Genomic DNA, 18,723 nt, shown 5'->3' with positions numbered 1-18,723 from the left:
AGCCAGCTCACTTCCCTCCCTCCTTCCGGACCGCCTAATAAATGGCAGGATCCTGACTGGGACCCTCTATAAAAGGGGGGAAAATGTGCGCCTGGCCACCTGGGACAATGCAAGCCCCCATGTGATTTTTTCAGATAAACAGATGACAGGCAGGGTGATGAAGCCATTAAAAAGCATTTACCAAGGTTTTAGACAACTATTAACCTCTCAAAAAATGAGTGAACCCAAGTCCCTCCCTGCTTTCCCTGTGGTGGTGATCTTAACATTAAAAAACAAAACAAAACAAAACGAAACAAAATTCTGGGTGGAAGGGTGGTTAGTGGGCTGGGTGAAAAGATGAAGGGATCAAGAAGTACAGGTCGGTGGTTACAAACTAGTCACTGGGATGTAACATACAGCACAGGGAATGTAGTCGATGACACTGCAATAAGGATGTATGGTACCAGGTGGGTACTAGATTTATAATGGTGACCATTCTGTAATTATTTAAATGTCTGTCTAATCACTGGGTTGTACAGGTGAAACTAATAAAATATTATACATCAATTGTAACTGAAAAATAAAAAATTATAAAAATTAAAAGGAAACAACCCAAACCTACAGAGGCACGAATGCACAACTGCATCGCCATCTAGTTTATCCACAGTAATGTACGTCATTTCTAGAAATAACGGCCCTTTTCCTCACTCCCATTCTCCTTCTGACCCTTGGGTCCGAGACAGAACTGATTTCCCCCGGTTGCCACCATTTATCCTAACTCTAGAGCTTGCTACCTGACAAGCCACTCCCCCCTTTTAGGAAAAATTTTCCCCTCAAAAGAAAGTGCCAGTTACTTCTTTTCATGGAGAAAAATGGCTCTGTATTTCTCTGAAATAATATCCTTCTCCTCCTATGTGTAGTGTTTTCCTACCTGGTTCCTTGTATGCTTGATTTTAATTTGAACTGGAGCCTTCAAATTCTGGAGGGAAATGTTTCCGATACTGCAGGCCATCACATAGCTCACCAAGGTGACTCTCTTGGTCTCTACATCCTTTAAGAGAAAAAAAAAAAGCCTGTGTATTAGTCAGAAGTGCACACTCTTATTTTATTTTGCTGCTCCAAAATAAGCAAGCTGTCAGCAGTTTTTACACTTGAGATCTTGAATTATAGAACATCCTGTTTATAAGCTCAGATTGCTGGCTTTCCTGAAAGAGCTTAGCTATTTCCCTTATTATACTAAATATGTTGAGTGTCCAGGTGATGTTCATAAACCTTCCCTCTGATTGCTGCGACCGATGCCGGCCACTTAACGTCTGAAACAATGCAAACCCATACATAACAGAAACTCATACAAATCTATGAAACAATTAGATCACTTCCCTACCCTAGAAAATAAATGAAGTTGTTTTTCTTTAGAAAAGTATGAAAAAAACATGTTATGAAAAACATTTTAAAAAATCATCTTTCACATCCATGCCAAAAGCCTGCCATGTTTGCTAATTTACAGTAAATGGAGTAGATCGAAGCCCCATCCAGAACCTCCACCTTCTCCGATTTTATTCTTGCTGTAGTGTCCACTTCAGAGATAAGACTGTCGGGAAACCAAGGTAGTGAGTCCGTGTGCACGGACACTGGGACCATCCGCTGCCTCTCCAAGGGGCACCTCTCTGCTTTCTGCTTCCCCGTCTGTTTCTCGTCAAAGTCCTGAAGTTCGCGAAAGTTCGCGAAAGTTCGCGACGGCCGTTTATGAAGTCAGCTTTATGGAATAAGTGCAGGGTTTACTCTACGTCAAGTAAATCTCAGCATCTAGTTTTTTATTACTTTTCTGTGGTCACTCAGTAAAGTTGGCTATGGCTTGGGGATACCGAGCCTTTTCTTTAAGAAAAAAACAACTTGTGTTTTCTTCACTGTGTGAGACGAGAATCACAGAACCCTTGAATTTGCTTTCCTCTGCTATACATTGGCTTTCACAACCAAACGTGTGTTTCCTAATAACAACATTGACTGGGAAATGCCAGAGGAGAAGGGAGAGAGCGTGTGGAGAAGATAGGACTCAAAGTGAAATAACGACAGATTCTTGCAACTCTTCAGAGTTGTCCTAAACCCTTCCTGCTGGACTTGACCTCTCCTCTATATGGACACCCCCCCACACACACCATCACGCACATTTTGTGACACGGACTACGTTCTTGTATTGCTTTTACATGTGACATTACTTTAAGCCTCAAATAATTTTCACAAATGCAGTTTTGTGTGTTCAGAGCTATTAAATCCTTCCGAATAATTACGTGTAATTGCATATTTAATCTACTAAAAAATTTTATATAGCTTGTTTCTAACACATTTGCTGATAAAATTTTAAAGTTGTGGAATTAGTTACTGTAAACGATTCCACGGCATTCCTTGTACTCACCTGTGGCCCACTTTGCCATTCCTCCAAACAGGACGTACAGGGCAGATCTGTTAGAAACCAGTCTGCTTTCCTTGAGACTTACACAGGTCTCGCTGTTTGATGAACCCTGGTATCTTCAATTTAATGAATAACTTTTATTTTTTAAAGAAGGGCTGATTAAAACTGCTGTAGATGGGGTTGTGCTTTCAAAGGCAACCAGAGGTCACCAGAGTTTATTGGCAGTGGACTTCCTAGTATCTAGAAATGATGCCAATAAAAATGATAATGTGGGCTTAGCACAATGCCACCCCACTCTGGGAATGTGTGAAGGCCAAAGGTCATTTGAAATACTAATGGGAAAACTGATTAAAGCCAAGAATTCTGCTCATTGTGTAAACAGTGCTTCCCGCTGAATTAAAACAAAACAAAACAAAACAAAACCTTTCCTTTGGCACACAATTGCTTTAACTCCGAAGGTCTAAACTGCTGGAGAGCATTAAATATTTAACAAAAGGAATGGTAAATAGTGGCTTCTCCACAAATGCCACTTATAATTATCCCATGCAAGTCTTCATCTAATAGCTGATTTATCAAAAAAGTTGACATGAACATATCTATCTGTTCATAAGCCTATAATAAATACTGAAACAATTATTCATTTTTTTTCAATTTTCAAAATATAGTAGGTTAATTTTTCTACCTCTTGATATATCCCCAAGGAAGCTGGACTTTTATTTTCCTTTTGAGCTACGAAACTCAATTTGCAATTGAAAAACAATAATTTAAGGAATGCTTACCTGGAAAAGTCCAGTTTTACTGAAGAAAGTAAACTGAGCTCTTTTAACTGCTGCAGAAGATTCTTGACTTAAGTTCTCCAGTAAGTTTGAAGGCAAAGTTACAGACGCTAATGGATCTTCATGGCCACCCTCAAAATACATCTGTCACACACAGAGACACACGGATCAGTCATCACAATGAAACAGCAAAAATAACTTGACTCCACGTGCTGAGTAAAAGCCAAATATCACCTGGGCTAGGACCAGGGCTGCCCCTCCCTCTCCCAGGCACGGCCCTCCAGGTGAATACCCTGTGGACAAAGGCATGGATTTCACTGGATTTTGCAAATGTGGCAAAACGCACTGATTTTTAACTAAGGCAGTTGAGAAATCTACAGATTAGTTCACATTTTCAAACATAAGAATTAAATTTATACTTAACGAGCTTTGAGTTTTTCTCCAAACACACAGTGAAAAATGTCTATCAATTTAAAAAATCACAAGTTAATTTGTCTGACTGCTGAGAACGAGTGTCTCTGCATAGAGTAAGCAGCTGACATTTTATGACCACTCTTGGCTGCCTTTTTCCCTGAACCCTCAGATCAGGCCGAAGAGTGTATTCCAGCAAATAGACTTGGAATGAGACTGAGGCTGACCAAGTTTTCACTCTTTTGTAATAAAATATTTTATTTATTTATTTATTTATTTATTTATTTATAGAGGGAGGAGAAGGGAGGGAGAAAGAGGGAGAGAAACATCAATGTGTGGTTGCCTCTCATGTGTCCCCTACTGGGGGCTCAACCTGGTCTGGCCCACAACCCAGGCACAAGCCCTGCTAGGGAATCGGACCAGTGACCCTTTGGTTCACAGGCCGATGTGCTCAATCCACTAAGCCACATTAGGCAGGGAAAGTTTTCACTTTTAAAATGTCAAATTACCCCAAAGAGCCCCAAGTCTAAACTTTAAAGGATAAAGATCTTCCTTACATCTAAACTTTAAAATATTTTATCTTGGGTTTTCTCCACAGTCAAAAGTATCCCCTGCTACTCGTATGGTCTCCCGTGTTGAGGACAATACTCCAGTCCTTTCATCGGCCCACACAGCTAACGCTGTCTAGCCCACAGCGGAAACTTGAGATTTATTGGCTGAAGTGTCTGTCATCTGAGCAGGTCAAAGAAACTCTCCATCACTCTGACCCCAACTTCCTTCTCCAGGCTCACCATCACCTGCCCTTCTGAACCTTGTGCATCACTGGTTTTCAAAGTACAATCCTCAGATGAGCAGTATCAGCCACAATGGGAATTCAGCAAAACTGTGAATTTGGGAGATCTACCTTGGACCAGAATTCTGATTAAATTAGACTCCTGGGAAGGGGATCGATCCCACTGTCTGTTTCAACAACTTCTCCAAGTATGAGATTATAACCTTCACCTGGGAAAACCACTGGCAAAGAGAATACACCACTCTTCTCCCCATTTTGGGGCCCTTAATAAAGTTCTTTTTCTAAATGAACTTATCCCCAACCCCCACTCCCAATAGGGTGGACCCCACCCATGTTTTAATACTGAGTTCCACTACCGCTTCTTGTAGAAGGTAAGCTGCCCACCTCTACCACCTCGTTCTGAAAGCACATCTCCTCTATGTGTCCCTACACCTTACAGTCATGCTACTGTTAGCCTCAGCCAGCGTTCCGATCTGCCTGCCACCCAACATCTCCTGGAGAGCAATGGGTAAGTGATCAGAAAGTTTCTACCTATCTAATGAGTTAATGACACCACTAGCTCATACCTGGAAATATGATTCATTATTTGTTGGAAGACTGATGCTGAAATTTAAAACTTCACTAGTCTCTGAAGAGAGGGATGATATTCCAAGAGCCAAATTCCGAGTTGCAATATTTACATGCGATGTGCTGTTTAGGTCTATCTTGAAAGCCAATTCATCAATTGTTTTTAAAGCTCTAAAGAAATGACAAATAATACCATCATTAAATAACATGTTTTAGATACTTACTTGCACACACATGATTTGCTGCTAGACAAAATACAAATCTAACAAAATTGTGTTCAAATTGTCTGATCTCACAAAATTACCTAAACCACAGCAATAGCCATTAATACATAGATTGGAGGTGATAAAACATCCTCGAGAAAAATATACCCTTTAAATATTTTCTTTTCTTTTTGTTTATTTTTAGAGAGAGAAGGAGGGAGAAAGGAGGAAGAGAAACATTAGTGTGTGGTTGCCTCTCACTTGTCCCGCACTGGGGACCTGGCCACAACCCAGGCATGTGCCCTGACTGGGAATTGAACCAGTGACCTTTTGGTGGCAGCCCACACTCAATCCACTGAGCTACACTAGCCAGGGCAGAAAAATATACCCTTTAAGGAAAATCAGCAATGAAAATGATCCTAAACAAATACTGTTTTTTTTTTTTACCTAGTTCTTTCCTCATATGAAAAATATGCTTCCTACTCATAACTGAGTAAGAATCAAAGGAAATAATGTATAAAAGTATTTTATGAACTGTAAGACACTATAAAAATGTGTAATTATTATGTAGATAAGGTAAATTATCTACAAATTTTTATGTAACAAATTTTATATTTGTTAAAATGAATTATTATGCAGATAATGTACCTTATCTACATAATAATTCATTTTAACAAATACGAAATTTTCATCAAGGAATATTGGTTGAAAGGAAGGAAATACAAATATTTTTAAATATCCTAATAGTAATACATTAAATAAAATAATTGGAAACAAACTGAACTGTATAAATATAGATGCATTTTTCTCCCTCGTCTTAGGCTTTTATATTTCAGAAGTACAACAACACAGCTGAGGCAACTTTATGCCCTGGGTCATGGGACAGTGACTTAGGGTGACCAAATTAAGCCAAAAAGCTGTGAGTTGAATGCTTGCTAAGTCTCCTTTGCAAGCCAAAAAAAAATGGGGAGGAGAGGAGTCATAAATGAAATATTTTTGATAGTTTCTTCATCTTTTAAATTAACCCCTGTTAATATTTTTCAGATGAAAATGAAATACCGATTATGCTTTTCTAGGATTATTTAATATTTTCCAGGTGACAATCCTAGTCATTTTGTAAATTATATATCTCAAAAAATAAGGAAATTCAAAGCTCACTTTGTGAATGATCTTGGGAAATATCAGTGGGTCTTCTAGGGATTTAAATTATGAAATCTGGGCAAAAGTACTCCAATATATGAGAAATCATACAGCGGCACATGTATGCAATAAATTTTACTCTCCAGAAGGAAAGCAATACTTACTCAGAAGAAGACTCAAGCAAGTCACTGTCTGAACTGGTTAAAATATTAGAAAATATATTCATTAAAGTTGAGCCAAGAGTTATATCAATGTTTTCTTCTTTATTCACGATCCTTTTGACCTGTTCTACAATGCTGGTAATATTGGCTGAGTTTAAGTTCTGCCCATCGCCAGTTAAATTTAAAATCTGATTGGCAACTTCATTTGCTTCCCCTAAAAAAAGGCAGAAATAACAACATAGAGAGTGTTTTTTTGATCATTTCCAGCACTGAAACATAGTGATATTTAATTTCATAGTTTAAGCAGCAAACCAAGTTTTCTGTGTATGTTCCCTTACCACAGTCTCCACTGGGCGATAATGTTTCTTCCTACACGGAGACCAACTCCTCTCTTTAGTAATATACAGACTGTGCCCCTAACAAACTTAGGTAAATAACTTGGGGAGACCAACATTCACATATAGTTCTAGTGGAAATGCAACCAGAATAACTATACATTGGCTGTTCAAAATAATAAAAAAACTACAAACCACTGATACAAATATTGACTTGTATATTATTTTAAGTGTTTTATAAAATTTTTTAACTATTTTTTAATCTCCTTCAGAGTGAATGCAACTGAAAATCAGGATGAGGACAAACAGTATTTGCTTTCTTAAGCAAGTGGAATGATCACTTGCCAGTTTTTAATGTTACCATAGAATCACACAGCAGAAGAATGTGGAGCGGGTAGAAACCATGAGGTCATTTCAATCTGTTTCTGAGAAACGAAGAAAAGGGCTCACTTACGTGAACAATTGGAGACATCAGGAGGCCCCCAGACAGCTGAAGATACATTGGAAGGGTCATGGTAACTGTGAAACAAAGAAAGGTATAGCAAATATTTGGCATAAATGATGTTACAACTGACAAAAATGAGTTAATAAAAAGTTTGAGAATTTGCCTTGATATCTGTGTAAGTTTCATTTGAAAATAAAACTGTAATACATTGAAATTAAACTCCTATTATATTAGGGAAAAAAATCCAGTGCATGGATCACGGGTACCAAATACTAGCAAGAGCTTGTAGCCTAACCCAGGATACTCAGGTTACTGAGTTTAAAGCCATATTTGGTAACATGGGCCAAGTACCGATTTAAGAACTTTCCAGATAAAATCTGACATTAATTTCACATAACTCTGTAAAGCAGGTTATAGTCCACATTTTATAGATGAGGACACAGACTAAAGGAAGTCAAGGAATTTTCCAAGGTGTCCAGCCAGGAGGAGGTAGAGCCACGCTTCACACTCAGGTCAGCAAGTCTTTACGGTCCCCTTTCCTCCTCCCTAGCACAGTGGTGGAGTCAAGTTTCTGTTTCTGCATCCCCCCCACCCAGAACACCCTCCCTGGGGCGGGGTGGAGGGTGAAGAACTGACCTTGACTTACAGCGACCTGTCTGTGGTTTCTGTCCACATTCAGGGGAAATCTCCCCCCACCCGGCACCCCAACCTGGACCTTGCCTTCCTTCCCTCTTGAGCTGCCTCTTCCCCCTCCAACAAGAGCCACTCCAAATGGTTTCAAAATCTTGCAATTTCAGACACATGATCAAAGACTGTGAGTAGGCTCAAGTTCGCCCATATATTAGGTGTTTGCTCTACAGCCACCCTCTGGTTTCCAAATTTCTCCATCGTCCTTTGGAGAAGGATAAGCTACCATGTTGCCTGGAGTAAAAACGCTTTAATTGGTAACCCATCTGCCTCATTTTCATCCCTCAGGGAGGTTATGATTTAGGCACATGCAGAGATTCCTGCACTTCTTTCAGAACAATATATAATGCCTGGGAATCGTGGTGCAGCAATGTGCAACCCAGGAAGGTAGGTGGTGTGGAGTGTGCTGGCAAGAGTCAATGAAAGTATTACCATATCCGTGAAGCATACAAGCCCTGTTTCCCTAGACAAGGCTGCCTGTACTCAGAAGGCTCGATGACTGGCCATTTATACCCTTTTGGATTCTCATCCTCAGGACAAAGACCTGCGTGAAAATAAGACCCAACGTGAGAAATATTAATCTATCCTTTGACATTAGAGGCGCAAGATGACAGCAAAACAACAATGTATATAATTAGTTATTTATTTTATGTACTACTAAAATACTAGATTTTTATGTTTGGAATTTGTAAAAATCTAAAATTAGAGATTACAAAATATAACGATTTCCTATATTTCAGACACAAAAATTATTACAGTTTACAAAACCATCAAATAGAAACACACACTTAGCAGGTAAAATGAGTACAATAAAGGTTTTTGTTTTTTTTTAAAAATAGACACTACATAAAATGGAAACAGTCCCACAAATTCCAACATGTAAAATCCCCTCTTACATGTTTTTCAAAGGGGAAAGTCTAGCAAATAGTGCTGTCATTGAGTTGCAAGGATATTTTCTGGAAAACTTGCCAGCTGCCCTGAAAGCATCTTCTGCCCGGAAGTTTGCTTTGGGAGTGGTTAGAAGAGGCCCGTGAGCCATGCTACACACCTTACACACACGCCTTCATCCTCAAACCATCCTGCCTGTTGTCTGACAACTCTCTCGGTCAGTGTCACGCCATAAATGATTCAGATTTTACAGTTTTAAAAATATTAAAATGAAAGCAATGCATCAGCAACAGTGACAAAAACAAGATCTTCAATTTCAGTACCGAAAATAATAGCAAGTCGTACCAGACTGCTGGCAGCCAGTACTGCAGTCTCCCTTTGAAGTTTTAAATGCTTTTCCCACCTATATATTCTGAGTCTGAAAATTGTCAAGGTTTAGCCCTACTTTTTTCAATTAGTAGAAACTTTTTTTTCGCAGATCCACTTGTAGGAAAACAATGAAGGGCAGAATTTAAACAGATTGGTATAAATTCCATGCCTAGGTATCCAGAGAGAGAGTTGTTCTGGGATTCCCCAGCCTCTGAGGACAGAGAAAGGGCCGTCCTCACAGGGCTCCTTTGCTACACACACACACACACACACACACACACACACACACACACACACACACACACGCACATACATGCTACTGTTCCTCAAGCTACTTTTTTGTGGGGACTTTTAGGTGTGAAAGGGCAGCATCTGTACCCACCCCCCAAGAAGCCCTATGTGTAAACAAGCAAGCATTCTCCCACAGAGGCTCTGAAACTGTTGATGATAATTATTTGTCTTCTTCCATCTCTATGAGAGCTTAGAAATCATGTAAATTGATACATTAGAGATGGGTAGTGCCTCATAGAGGGGAAGATGCCCACTTCTTTATGCCGCTGTGATTCTGGCCTCAGGACGACATGATTTTAAGAAACTGAGGAAGAACAGTGTCCCCCACTTCAACCTCCTGGTGTGTATAAGGCCAAATCTCAAAGTTTTCTTTCAATCTGTACTAATGCACCTAACCATAATACAGTTGTAATTATAGAAAAACAGAACAATAACTTTATTTTCTGGTGTCCCCATTTTTTAAACATTTGCTTTTCTAACATATTCCCATCAAGCCTCACTCATTTATGTATTCAAGTATTTAAGTGCTGGGGAACATGCTGGGATGAGGTGGGAAGTTAAAGAAAAGTAAGATGTGTCCTCAAGCCAGAGGAAATTCCCGTTTAAAGAAGAAATATACAAATACACATAAGTCCAGTTAAATACGATGGTCTTCTACTGGTGGTTCAAGGCAGTGATAATCTATTTATACATGGGTGACACCAGAAAAAGCTTCACAGCAGAGGTAATTCTGGGCTGTTTTCAAAAGTCTGTAGGTGCTGAGCAGGTGAGGGGTGAGCAGAGAGAGGAGCAGTGTGGGCAAAGACAGACAAAGGAGGCAGAGGAGAACACGGGCTGCTGGGGGGGGGGGGCGCAAGCAGTGCTGCCGGGGTGGGTGGAGCTTAGGATGGGAGCGGTGTCTAGGTGGGAATTGAATCTCGGTCTTGGATAACACCCAGATTCCTGGCCTATTCCTGCAAAGCCAGTGGTGTGATAAATGAAGACAAAAAAAAAAAAAAAAACATAAGAAAAGGAAATGTTTTGTAGTAAGAAATTGCCTTTTGTAAGATTTAACTCCTTAGTGTTCCCATATACACATATATGCCCTCTATTCCTAAAAGTTGAAGCCAATTCTGGTCAAGACTATCCTGGGATTTTGCTCATACCTGTGGTGCTTTCATAACACAGCCCTAAAAGAGAGTGTAACCCCCCACCTCTCTCGTGCCCTGAGATTCACAGGCTCCAAGTAGACATCTTTTGTGCTGACCACGTCATCCATTTGCTATGGCGTCACCACTATGATGACTTTCATAATCAGAAAGACGGCTTTAAATAAGCAAACAACACATGCAGGAAGACTATTTTTGTTGTTTCAATGAAACCTGAATATATAGTCATATAACATAGACGCTATAAAAAAATTAAAGGCACTTACTGAGTTGCCTCACTTTCACTGTGTACAGCCTCAGGTCCTCATCCAGGGACACATTATTTTTTAAGAGCTTCTGCTGAATGACTTTTCCATCTAAATTATGATTGTTGGTAGCATTGTAGACTAGAAGGGCCCAAATCACCAACCTGGGGAAACATTGTAGACAGAACTGGTGTTGGGCTCATTGTGGGTTTTTGTTTTCCCAAGAGAAAAGAGGAACATTTGGATATGGTAGTAAGAGGGACGACCATAAACTGTAGACACTGAAAAGACACACCAAGGCACACAAAGACTTCTGTAGCTGCATAAAGATCCTGTTGCAAACGTCTCAATGTAAATGCATTTCACTGGGTTTTGCATGCATAATTCTACCATATACCACATCACCCCATTTCTTTTTTATCCTTTGAATTGATTTTTTTCAATTTTATTTTTCAACACCCTATTTCTTTTGAGAAACACTTTTAATAATATTTTGTAGCACACATGCAAGAAAGGAACATATTTACAGTTAATTCCACAGTCTCTTTACAATAAAAAAATAAAGTTTATTAGAAAAATTAAATTATTACTAATCTGAATAAACCAATTATGTGACTTTTGAAATTATTTAGTGCTGTCATTTACAAACGTGCTACAATTTCTCCAGAACTGTGACAAATGATTTTCCATCTTCACGAAACATTTGCAAGCACCTTGCATGGTGAAAGTTACAAAATCAGCAGTCAAAATGTGCTCAGTGACTGACTAGCATATTATTGAAGATGTTTATAGATTCTGAATTTTTAAAAAATATATCTCTATGGGCCCTGGCTGGTGTAGCTCAGTGGATTGAGAGCTGGCCCGTGAGCCAAAGGGTCACTAGTTTGATTCCCAGTCAGGGCACATGCCTGGGTTGCAGGCCAGTTCCCAGCAGGGGACTCACGAGAGGCAACCATACATTGATATTTCTCTCCTTTTCTCCTTCACTTCCTCTCTAAAGATAAATAAAATCTTTTTAAAAAATCTAAAAAAAACTTCTTAAAAAAAAAAAGCAGGATCCATCTCTGCCTCCCATATACATATATACATATGGGAGGCAGAGATGGATCCTAAAAGCCTTATCCACACTTTCTACAATTTGAAGTAATATAATTTTTGGTTGAACCATAATCACAGTTACAGTCAATAAGCAGAAATCAAAACTATTAATTCAGCATGGAGGTGAAATTAAATGACATTTTTTGTCAGGCAGAGAAGAAATATTTTCCCTCTTATGAGAGAGCTCTGCATTTGCAAAAGAACTTTCATCTTCATATCCTGAGGAGAAATGAATGATATAAAGTAGGTCATTGCATTATCAATATCAGTTACTGCCCGCATGCCAAATCCCTTGTTTTTGAAATAAAGCACTCAGTGGAATAGCACTGTATATTTTATTTATGAAATTCTGAGGCAATCAATAAAAACGAGGCCGTCAGAGTATTAATATATTTGTAGGGCTAGAAGAAAAGAAAAAGTAAGTGAAATATTTGCTGTTGAAGGTTAAGTGAAGTTAAACAATAGTTCCATTTCCCCCCTAAATATCTATATGAATCTCAAGGACAAAATGCTCTACTGTTTTCATAATTAACTGTGATGGGATATTTATCTCTAAAGTGATCTGCTAAATGTTCATAGATAAGCCATATTTCAAGGGGAGACGAACACAGCTGTGAGTGTAACAGGGAACCACAATGACACTGTTCAACAGGGCACATGAAGAAGTAACCACTGATTCAGTTACCCTTGAAAGATAAGCGCTGGCACTCCAGTGCCTGAGAGCCTCCGTCTGGGATTGTGACCTTTTACTGCTCTTGAAAATTGAGAAGATAATCAGCACAATATAATGTAGATGATATTAAATACCTAATTCAGCAATTCAAGAATGACCATGCATTGTCACAGGTCTTATCTGGAGTGTTTCCTTTTCTCATCCTGAAAACTAAAACTACTTTATAGTTCTGCAAAGTCACATTCTATTTGTTGTTACCATTAATCATTCGTTACTTGAAGAAACCAGTCTCTGTGGCTTTGGCTTCCTGTCTGTCTAGGTGATGAGTGTGATAGCATTATCTGAAGCTGTGGTTTGTGTTCAGTGTTACAATCAAATTGAAAGGAAAGTTTGGAAAAAAGAGTGTGTGTAAAACTAGTAGACCATGGTTTTAAAAAAAAACTATGAGAGACTATAAGGGCTTATCAAGAGCGTTAGAAAGAAAAAAAGAGGGTGAGAAAGACTGTAAGAATACATTTTCAAACAATGTCAAGAGTTCACACCAAAGAAAAACTAAATGTGTAGATTTCACCATGTATGGTGTCTTGGTTTGCTCTCCTTATAATTTTCTGTGAAGATACCCAATGGTCTGACAGACCGGAAACTGAGATTTCATGATTTTAAATGTCTTTCAAGCAAGAGCACCCGAGGGGCTGACATATAATGTTGGCTGACTGTGGTGCCCTTGGGTAACAGAAGAACCACAGTGAGCAAACTGAAAAGAGCAATGCTGACCCCTAGGGGAGTCTGCCACTGGTCATACCCACAGCTAGGGCTGCCCCAGGGCTAGACAGTGTCCAGCAGAGCGATCCTGATCACCGTTGGATTTGGTATTCAAGGCTCCATAGGATCTAGCTATAAGGGCTGGAGAAGAATTATGTGGCTAAATAGAGGAGAAACATCCATCGGGAATATAGTATTAAAATACATTATTCTTTAGCTCATAATAGAAAAGGAATAATGATAAAATAAAAATAACTTTCCCTAGTCAGATGGTTCAATCCAGTCTGTTGTTTATCTACAAAAATGATAAGCTTCGAATATAACTTTAAAGACTTTTTTTCTAATATTGAATAGAAAAAGAAAAAAAACAAGAAGGAAACTCCCTGGTCAACTCTCACATGAAAAATTTTTTATCTCCTTATAATAAGAATATATCACCTAAAAAGAATTTTATTTCATTATTATGGTTATAAATCCATAATTTAAATTCTGTCCATTGAACTTGAGCAAGACATATGTAAACTTTTGCTCTTCTAGTCATTTTTTTTTTCATTCTGTGGAGATGCAATATAGTACATAAACACAACTAAATTTAGCATTTAGGAGTTCAGGTTGTGTTTCAGTAGATGGCGCTCTGAACAGCTGGCTTTTCTATGCCGGCTGCTTATGTACAGTGGGCATATCCATTAAATTACCCACCTGCTTAAGTCATGATCTTAACATACATTTAAGATGGAGATTTCTGAAAATTAACTGATGGCTTTCAATGCAGAAAATACTCTGGTACCTATTACCCGTATTAACATAGGCTATTAATTATACATAAATACATTATTTTTAAAAAGCTACAACAATTTTATTTTTCTTTGACGGTCTCTTTGAAATGAGGTAACAAGTTATCATAAACTGCAAATAGTAATCCACCCATTTTAAGTTTCCTACTTCTGAATTATTTTTCATCAGATGTACATTTTCATCCAGTCTACAATATTACAGTTTTAGCTACAAGAAAAAAAATTAGTGGGCATTGGTGATAAAGAAATACTCTAAATGTGCTATGTGATTAAAATGTTTCTCTCCTATCTCACTCATTTCATTTGTCTACCAGAGAGTCAAAACCAAGGGCAGGTGAAAGGGAATCATACTTTTTTGTCAGACTTTCTCAGCGTTACCTTTGATCATCCACGATGCTTCTCTTGACTTTAATCTTGTCCTCTTCCATGTTCCGGTGAAAACTACAAATAAAAATATGTACATTCATTACCCACCTATCTCCCATGCCACCAAAAACAATATTTGAGGTGGCGAAAGGAAGAAGCAGAATGCACTTTCTAAGCCAGTATTTCCAAGTGTCTGTTTGGAGGTTCTGGTTTTTTTCATGCACATGAGACAAAGTGGCCGCACAGCATAATTTAGCAATGACGTTCCCTTGCTCTCTTTTCCAAGATTCACAACGCATGTTAGTATACTTAAGCATTTGAGATGTTCTGACATACAGAAAACTGTTTCAGTTTGCTCAGTGATGTACTGTATTTTGCCATGTACAATGTGCAAACTTTTGCCCAAATTTTTGAGGGAAAAATAAGGGTACACATCATACGTGGGTAGAACTAATTCTGTATCTATGTAAATTTTTAAAATTCTTTTATGTATGCTTATGCATTGAAAGTGTAACTCTAGAAAGCAATAACCATATCTGTATGCAAAACAATACCCTGGAATATGATAATCTGTTTTGTTTCTAAATATAAATAAATAAATAAGTAAAATTAGAAAATTAAAACAAAAGGTTTTTTTTTTTCCCTGAAAGTTTGGGCCAAAAATGTGGGTGCACATTATACTTGGGAGCTCATTCTACATGGCAAAATACAGACTTCCTGAACTCATCTGACCATCTGATACATTTCTCGGTGTTATTACATCTGTTGGGTACACAGCATATATGCTTAGGGTTCATGAGACACATTTTAGAAAGTTGATTTTAGTATAAAACTGTGAAAACAAGGTGCAAAGGAGCACATATGTGTGCTACTATTTGCTTGGGATTTAGAGAAGTACTTAAATAGAAGAATTGTGAAAGGTAATTTTGAAAAGCTAAATTGCAATCAGACTGTAGGTGTGTTATCTTCTACAAAACAGTCTCCAAACTGGGGTGCATGCAACCCAGGGGGTGCTCTAGATCACCTCCTGGGGTATGAGAAGAAACTAATGGAACTTCTATTGAGATATATATATGCTCTTTAATTAGTGACACATTATAACAAACAATGTATTAGTTAAGTAATACACACACATACACGTAATTTACTTAAAATCACAAATATATGTTGGGAGACAAGCTAAATTTAAAAATAAAATGATTAGGATCTGAGATCAAAATATTTTTTTAATTGTGGCTGTAATGTTGACACTTTTGAGCAAATAACATAACATAGAGCTGTTTTTAGAAAGATTATGAAAATGGTACGTGTGTGTGTGTGCTTGTGTGTGTAGGTATATGATCAGAGAAAGAGTAGTATAAAATTAGATAATACTTTTTATTTTTCAAATAATTCACCTGGTCATTTACCTGATATTAACTACATAAACAGTGTAGTTCCAATTTTGGAAGGTTGAATTGAGCTGAAAAATACAATGAAAAAGGGTGAGTTTTGGTAACACTTAAAAAAAAATCTGAATCAAGTTTCTTCCCTCCCAAAAGATAAGTTGTTATTGGACTAAGACCCTGGGAAAATGCCAGAGAGCCAGAGGAGTGAAAGAAAGGTAAAGATAACAGTTACTGGATTATTGTATGCCAAGAACTTTACAAATGTTATTTCTTTTCATCCCCAAACAACTAATGAGATAGGTATTATCTGCCCCTGCTGTCTTTTAAATGAAGAAACTGAGCTTCCTAGAGATGGAATAGCTTGCCCAAGGTCATCCAACTAAGAAAAAGCAGATCACAGATCAGAGCCCAAGTCTGTCTGGAAACACTATACTTCCCTCTGTAGCTCATATTGTAATGGGCCACTAAGTTAGTCATAACATCACTCAGAAATTAGCTGTAAGAGGGTACGTAGGGAAGATTAGCACCATGAACACCTTTTGTATTCTTCATTTAATTAATGCCAAGGTGCAAGAACACATGTTTTTCTAAGAATTTATCATCTCATAAAAATATTAGCAGTAAGACAAATTATAAGTCAACAATATAAACCAATAATAAAAAAAAACAAAAATAAATTCAAGATTATTAAGAATGATGTTAATTATTATTTGGTTATTTAACAGTCTTTTTAGGTCTAAAAAGAAATCATAAGTAGTGATAATATGAACCAGGAACACCACTTATATTTTCTCTATTATCAAGTATCTTCTTTGGTATCTTGTATCTTCAACTGACAGTGCCCAGGAAAGTTCAGCTTCAGATGGGAATGACCCTGAGCTGAAAAGTGTGCATGAAGTGAATACAAGAGTAAAATTACACCTCTCTACAGAGGACTCTCCGGTTGGTGCTGGTTTTTGAGATTCATGACATTAAATACGGTTTATTAGAGAATAAAAATAGAGAGTTCTATGTTTTAAAAACATTCTGAGGTTAAAAAAAAACAAAGAGAACAATGCTGGAGAGAAAATGGCGCAATAATATACTCTTTCTGTAAAGACGGCTCTCCATTTAGGAATTAAACATCTTCTAGTGCTTAAGTTAGTTACTGACGTCAATGTGTCATTCCACAGAGTCAACAGTAGTGTTTTTCTTTGACTTCTATTAGAGGATTTCACTTTTATCACCCATTTTGTAGTAGAGTTGTTAATTAAATACTGCTGTTTCCTGTGGTCAACTTGTTTTAAAGGGTGTTGCTTTAAAAAATAAGACTGTTTTCCTATCATTCAAATATGATATATGTACTAGAGGGGACTCAAAAAAAACTGGAAGTATCTCCTGGAGGGCGGGCCCCTGGTAGTCCAGGCTTCCCCCACTAGGTGAGTGTTCTAGGAACCCATCTATATCACTGCACCAGCTGGCGTTGCTGTGAGAGGCTGCATTCAACTTCAGTGAATTTTTTTTTGAGCTCTTTCAACATGTTTGCCCATTTCATGATGGGTGGTTTATAGGTACATCTTTCCACGTCGTGCTGAATGTTCAGCAGTTTTTGACCAAAAATGGTATGTCTTCCATGCCCCCCCCATTCATCTGATCTTGCCCAGAGACTTTTTTTTTGTTTCCCTGGATGACGAAAGTCCTCCAAGGGAAATATTGTGCCAATGTGGAAGATGTGAAACAAACAAAAACTGGCAGAAGCCCTAAAATACATCAAAATTGACAAGTTCAAAAATGTCTAGGTAGGTATATTGCATCCAGTGGAGAGTACTTTGAAGGTTAATGAAGTTTAAACATGTAAGAATAAATACATGTTTAATAAATAGTTTTTATAAATAAATCCCATATTTTGAGGTCCCCCCTCATATAGAAAGTATTGTATTGTCACCACTACCCTCAAGGTATATGTTTTAACTTCCTTTTGACACTAAGGACACATTTATTATTACACACCTATAACAAAACCCGTGTTTCTTACTTCAGAATATGCATATGCAAGTAACTTTATTCACAACTGTTTGAATTATATTATATATAAAAACTAGTACAAAGAGCCATAGTATGCCATAAACAGGAAAAAAGAAAGAATGAAAATCTGTGAGAAATAAAATTTTGAGATGATTATGAGGAAGAAAAATGAAAAATATCCATGTGTTATACATGTAAGAAAAAAGAAAAAAATTAAAGTTTTTAAAAAAATTGGAAATTACTAAAATTTTCATTAATATGATACAGGGTAAGTAAATTATAACCTAAATATCTATCAACAGAAGACTTAAATAAATGACAGACACATACTGGAATCCTATATAGTATTTTTAAAAACATGAAGAATGTCTCTGTGTACTGATGTGGCAAATCTGGCAATAACAAAAGTAAGTACAGTATAGAATGGCGTGTAAAATGTTACTTTTAGTGTACAAAGGATAAAGTAGTCTTACTTTCTTTTATATGTGGAAACAAATTCTGGACGCCCCCCAAAAAAAAGTGACAGTGGTTTCCAGGGTCATCTCCAGGCAGATAAGCCACAAAGATGGACAAGGACAGACGAAAGGTTTTCAGGACACGATGAGTTCTTCCCTGAAGTTTCTTCTTCCCCAACAGCTTCTTCCCTGAAGCTGTTGATGATCAACAGCTTCTGCGACGTGAAGCAAAATGATGTGTGGTGATGCTAATGGTATCCCAGGCCACTTGATGTAGAAAAGAATCAAGTACTTACGGCATCTCGTCCACATTCTAATGGAACGATGCCAAATGA

At 37.7% G+C, this 18,723-nt stretch overlaps 1 protein-coding gene across 1 annotated transcript in view; it reads right to left on the bottom strand.

The window, feature by feature from the left end:
- The window catches only part of ADGRG6 (adhesion G protein-coupled receptor G6), a 130,138-nt gene that overhangs the window by 28,701 nt on the left and 82,714 nt on the right, over positions 1 to 18,723 (bottom strand). The window contains exons 8-16 of the mRNA XM_037144953.2: positions 15,951 to 16,003; positions 14,554 to 14,616; positions 10,870 to 11,012; positions 8,340 to 8,451; positions 7,230 to 7,294; positions 6,444 to 6,654; positions 4,936 to 5,107; positions 3,169 to 3,309; positions 911 to 1,030 (exon numbers count right to left, since the gene is read on the bottom strand). Coding sequence (XP_037000848.2) covers positions 911 to 1,030; positions 3,169 to 3,309; positions 4,936 to 5,107; positions 6,444 to 6,654; positions 7,230 to 7,294; positions 8,340 to 8,451; positions 10,870 to 11,012; positions 14,554 to 14,616; positions 15,951 to 16,003 — 1,080 coding nt within the window. The remainder of the gene's footprint in view (positions 1 to 910; positions 1,031 to 3,168; positions 3,310 to 4,935; positions 5,108 to 6,443; positions 6,655 to 7,229; positions 7,295 to 8,339; positions 8,452 to 10,869; positions 11,013 to 14,553; positions 14,617 to 15,950; positions 16,004 to 18,723) is intronic.

Source organism: Artibeus jamaicensis, unplaced genomic scaffold (assembly GCF_021234435.1).
Source record: "Artibeus jamaicensis isolate MK-2021 breed Jamaican fruit bat unplaced genomic scaffold, CSHL_Jam_final contig_3176, whole genome shotgun sequence".
Taxonomy (NCBI): Eukaryota; Metazoa; Chordata; class Mammalia; order Chiroptera; family Phyllostomidae; genus Artibeus; species Artibeus jamaicensis.
This window is presented reverse-complemented; position numbering and strand designations above follow the sequence as displayed.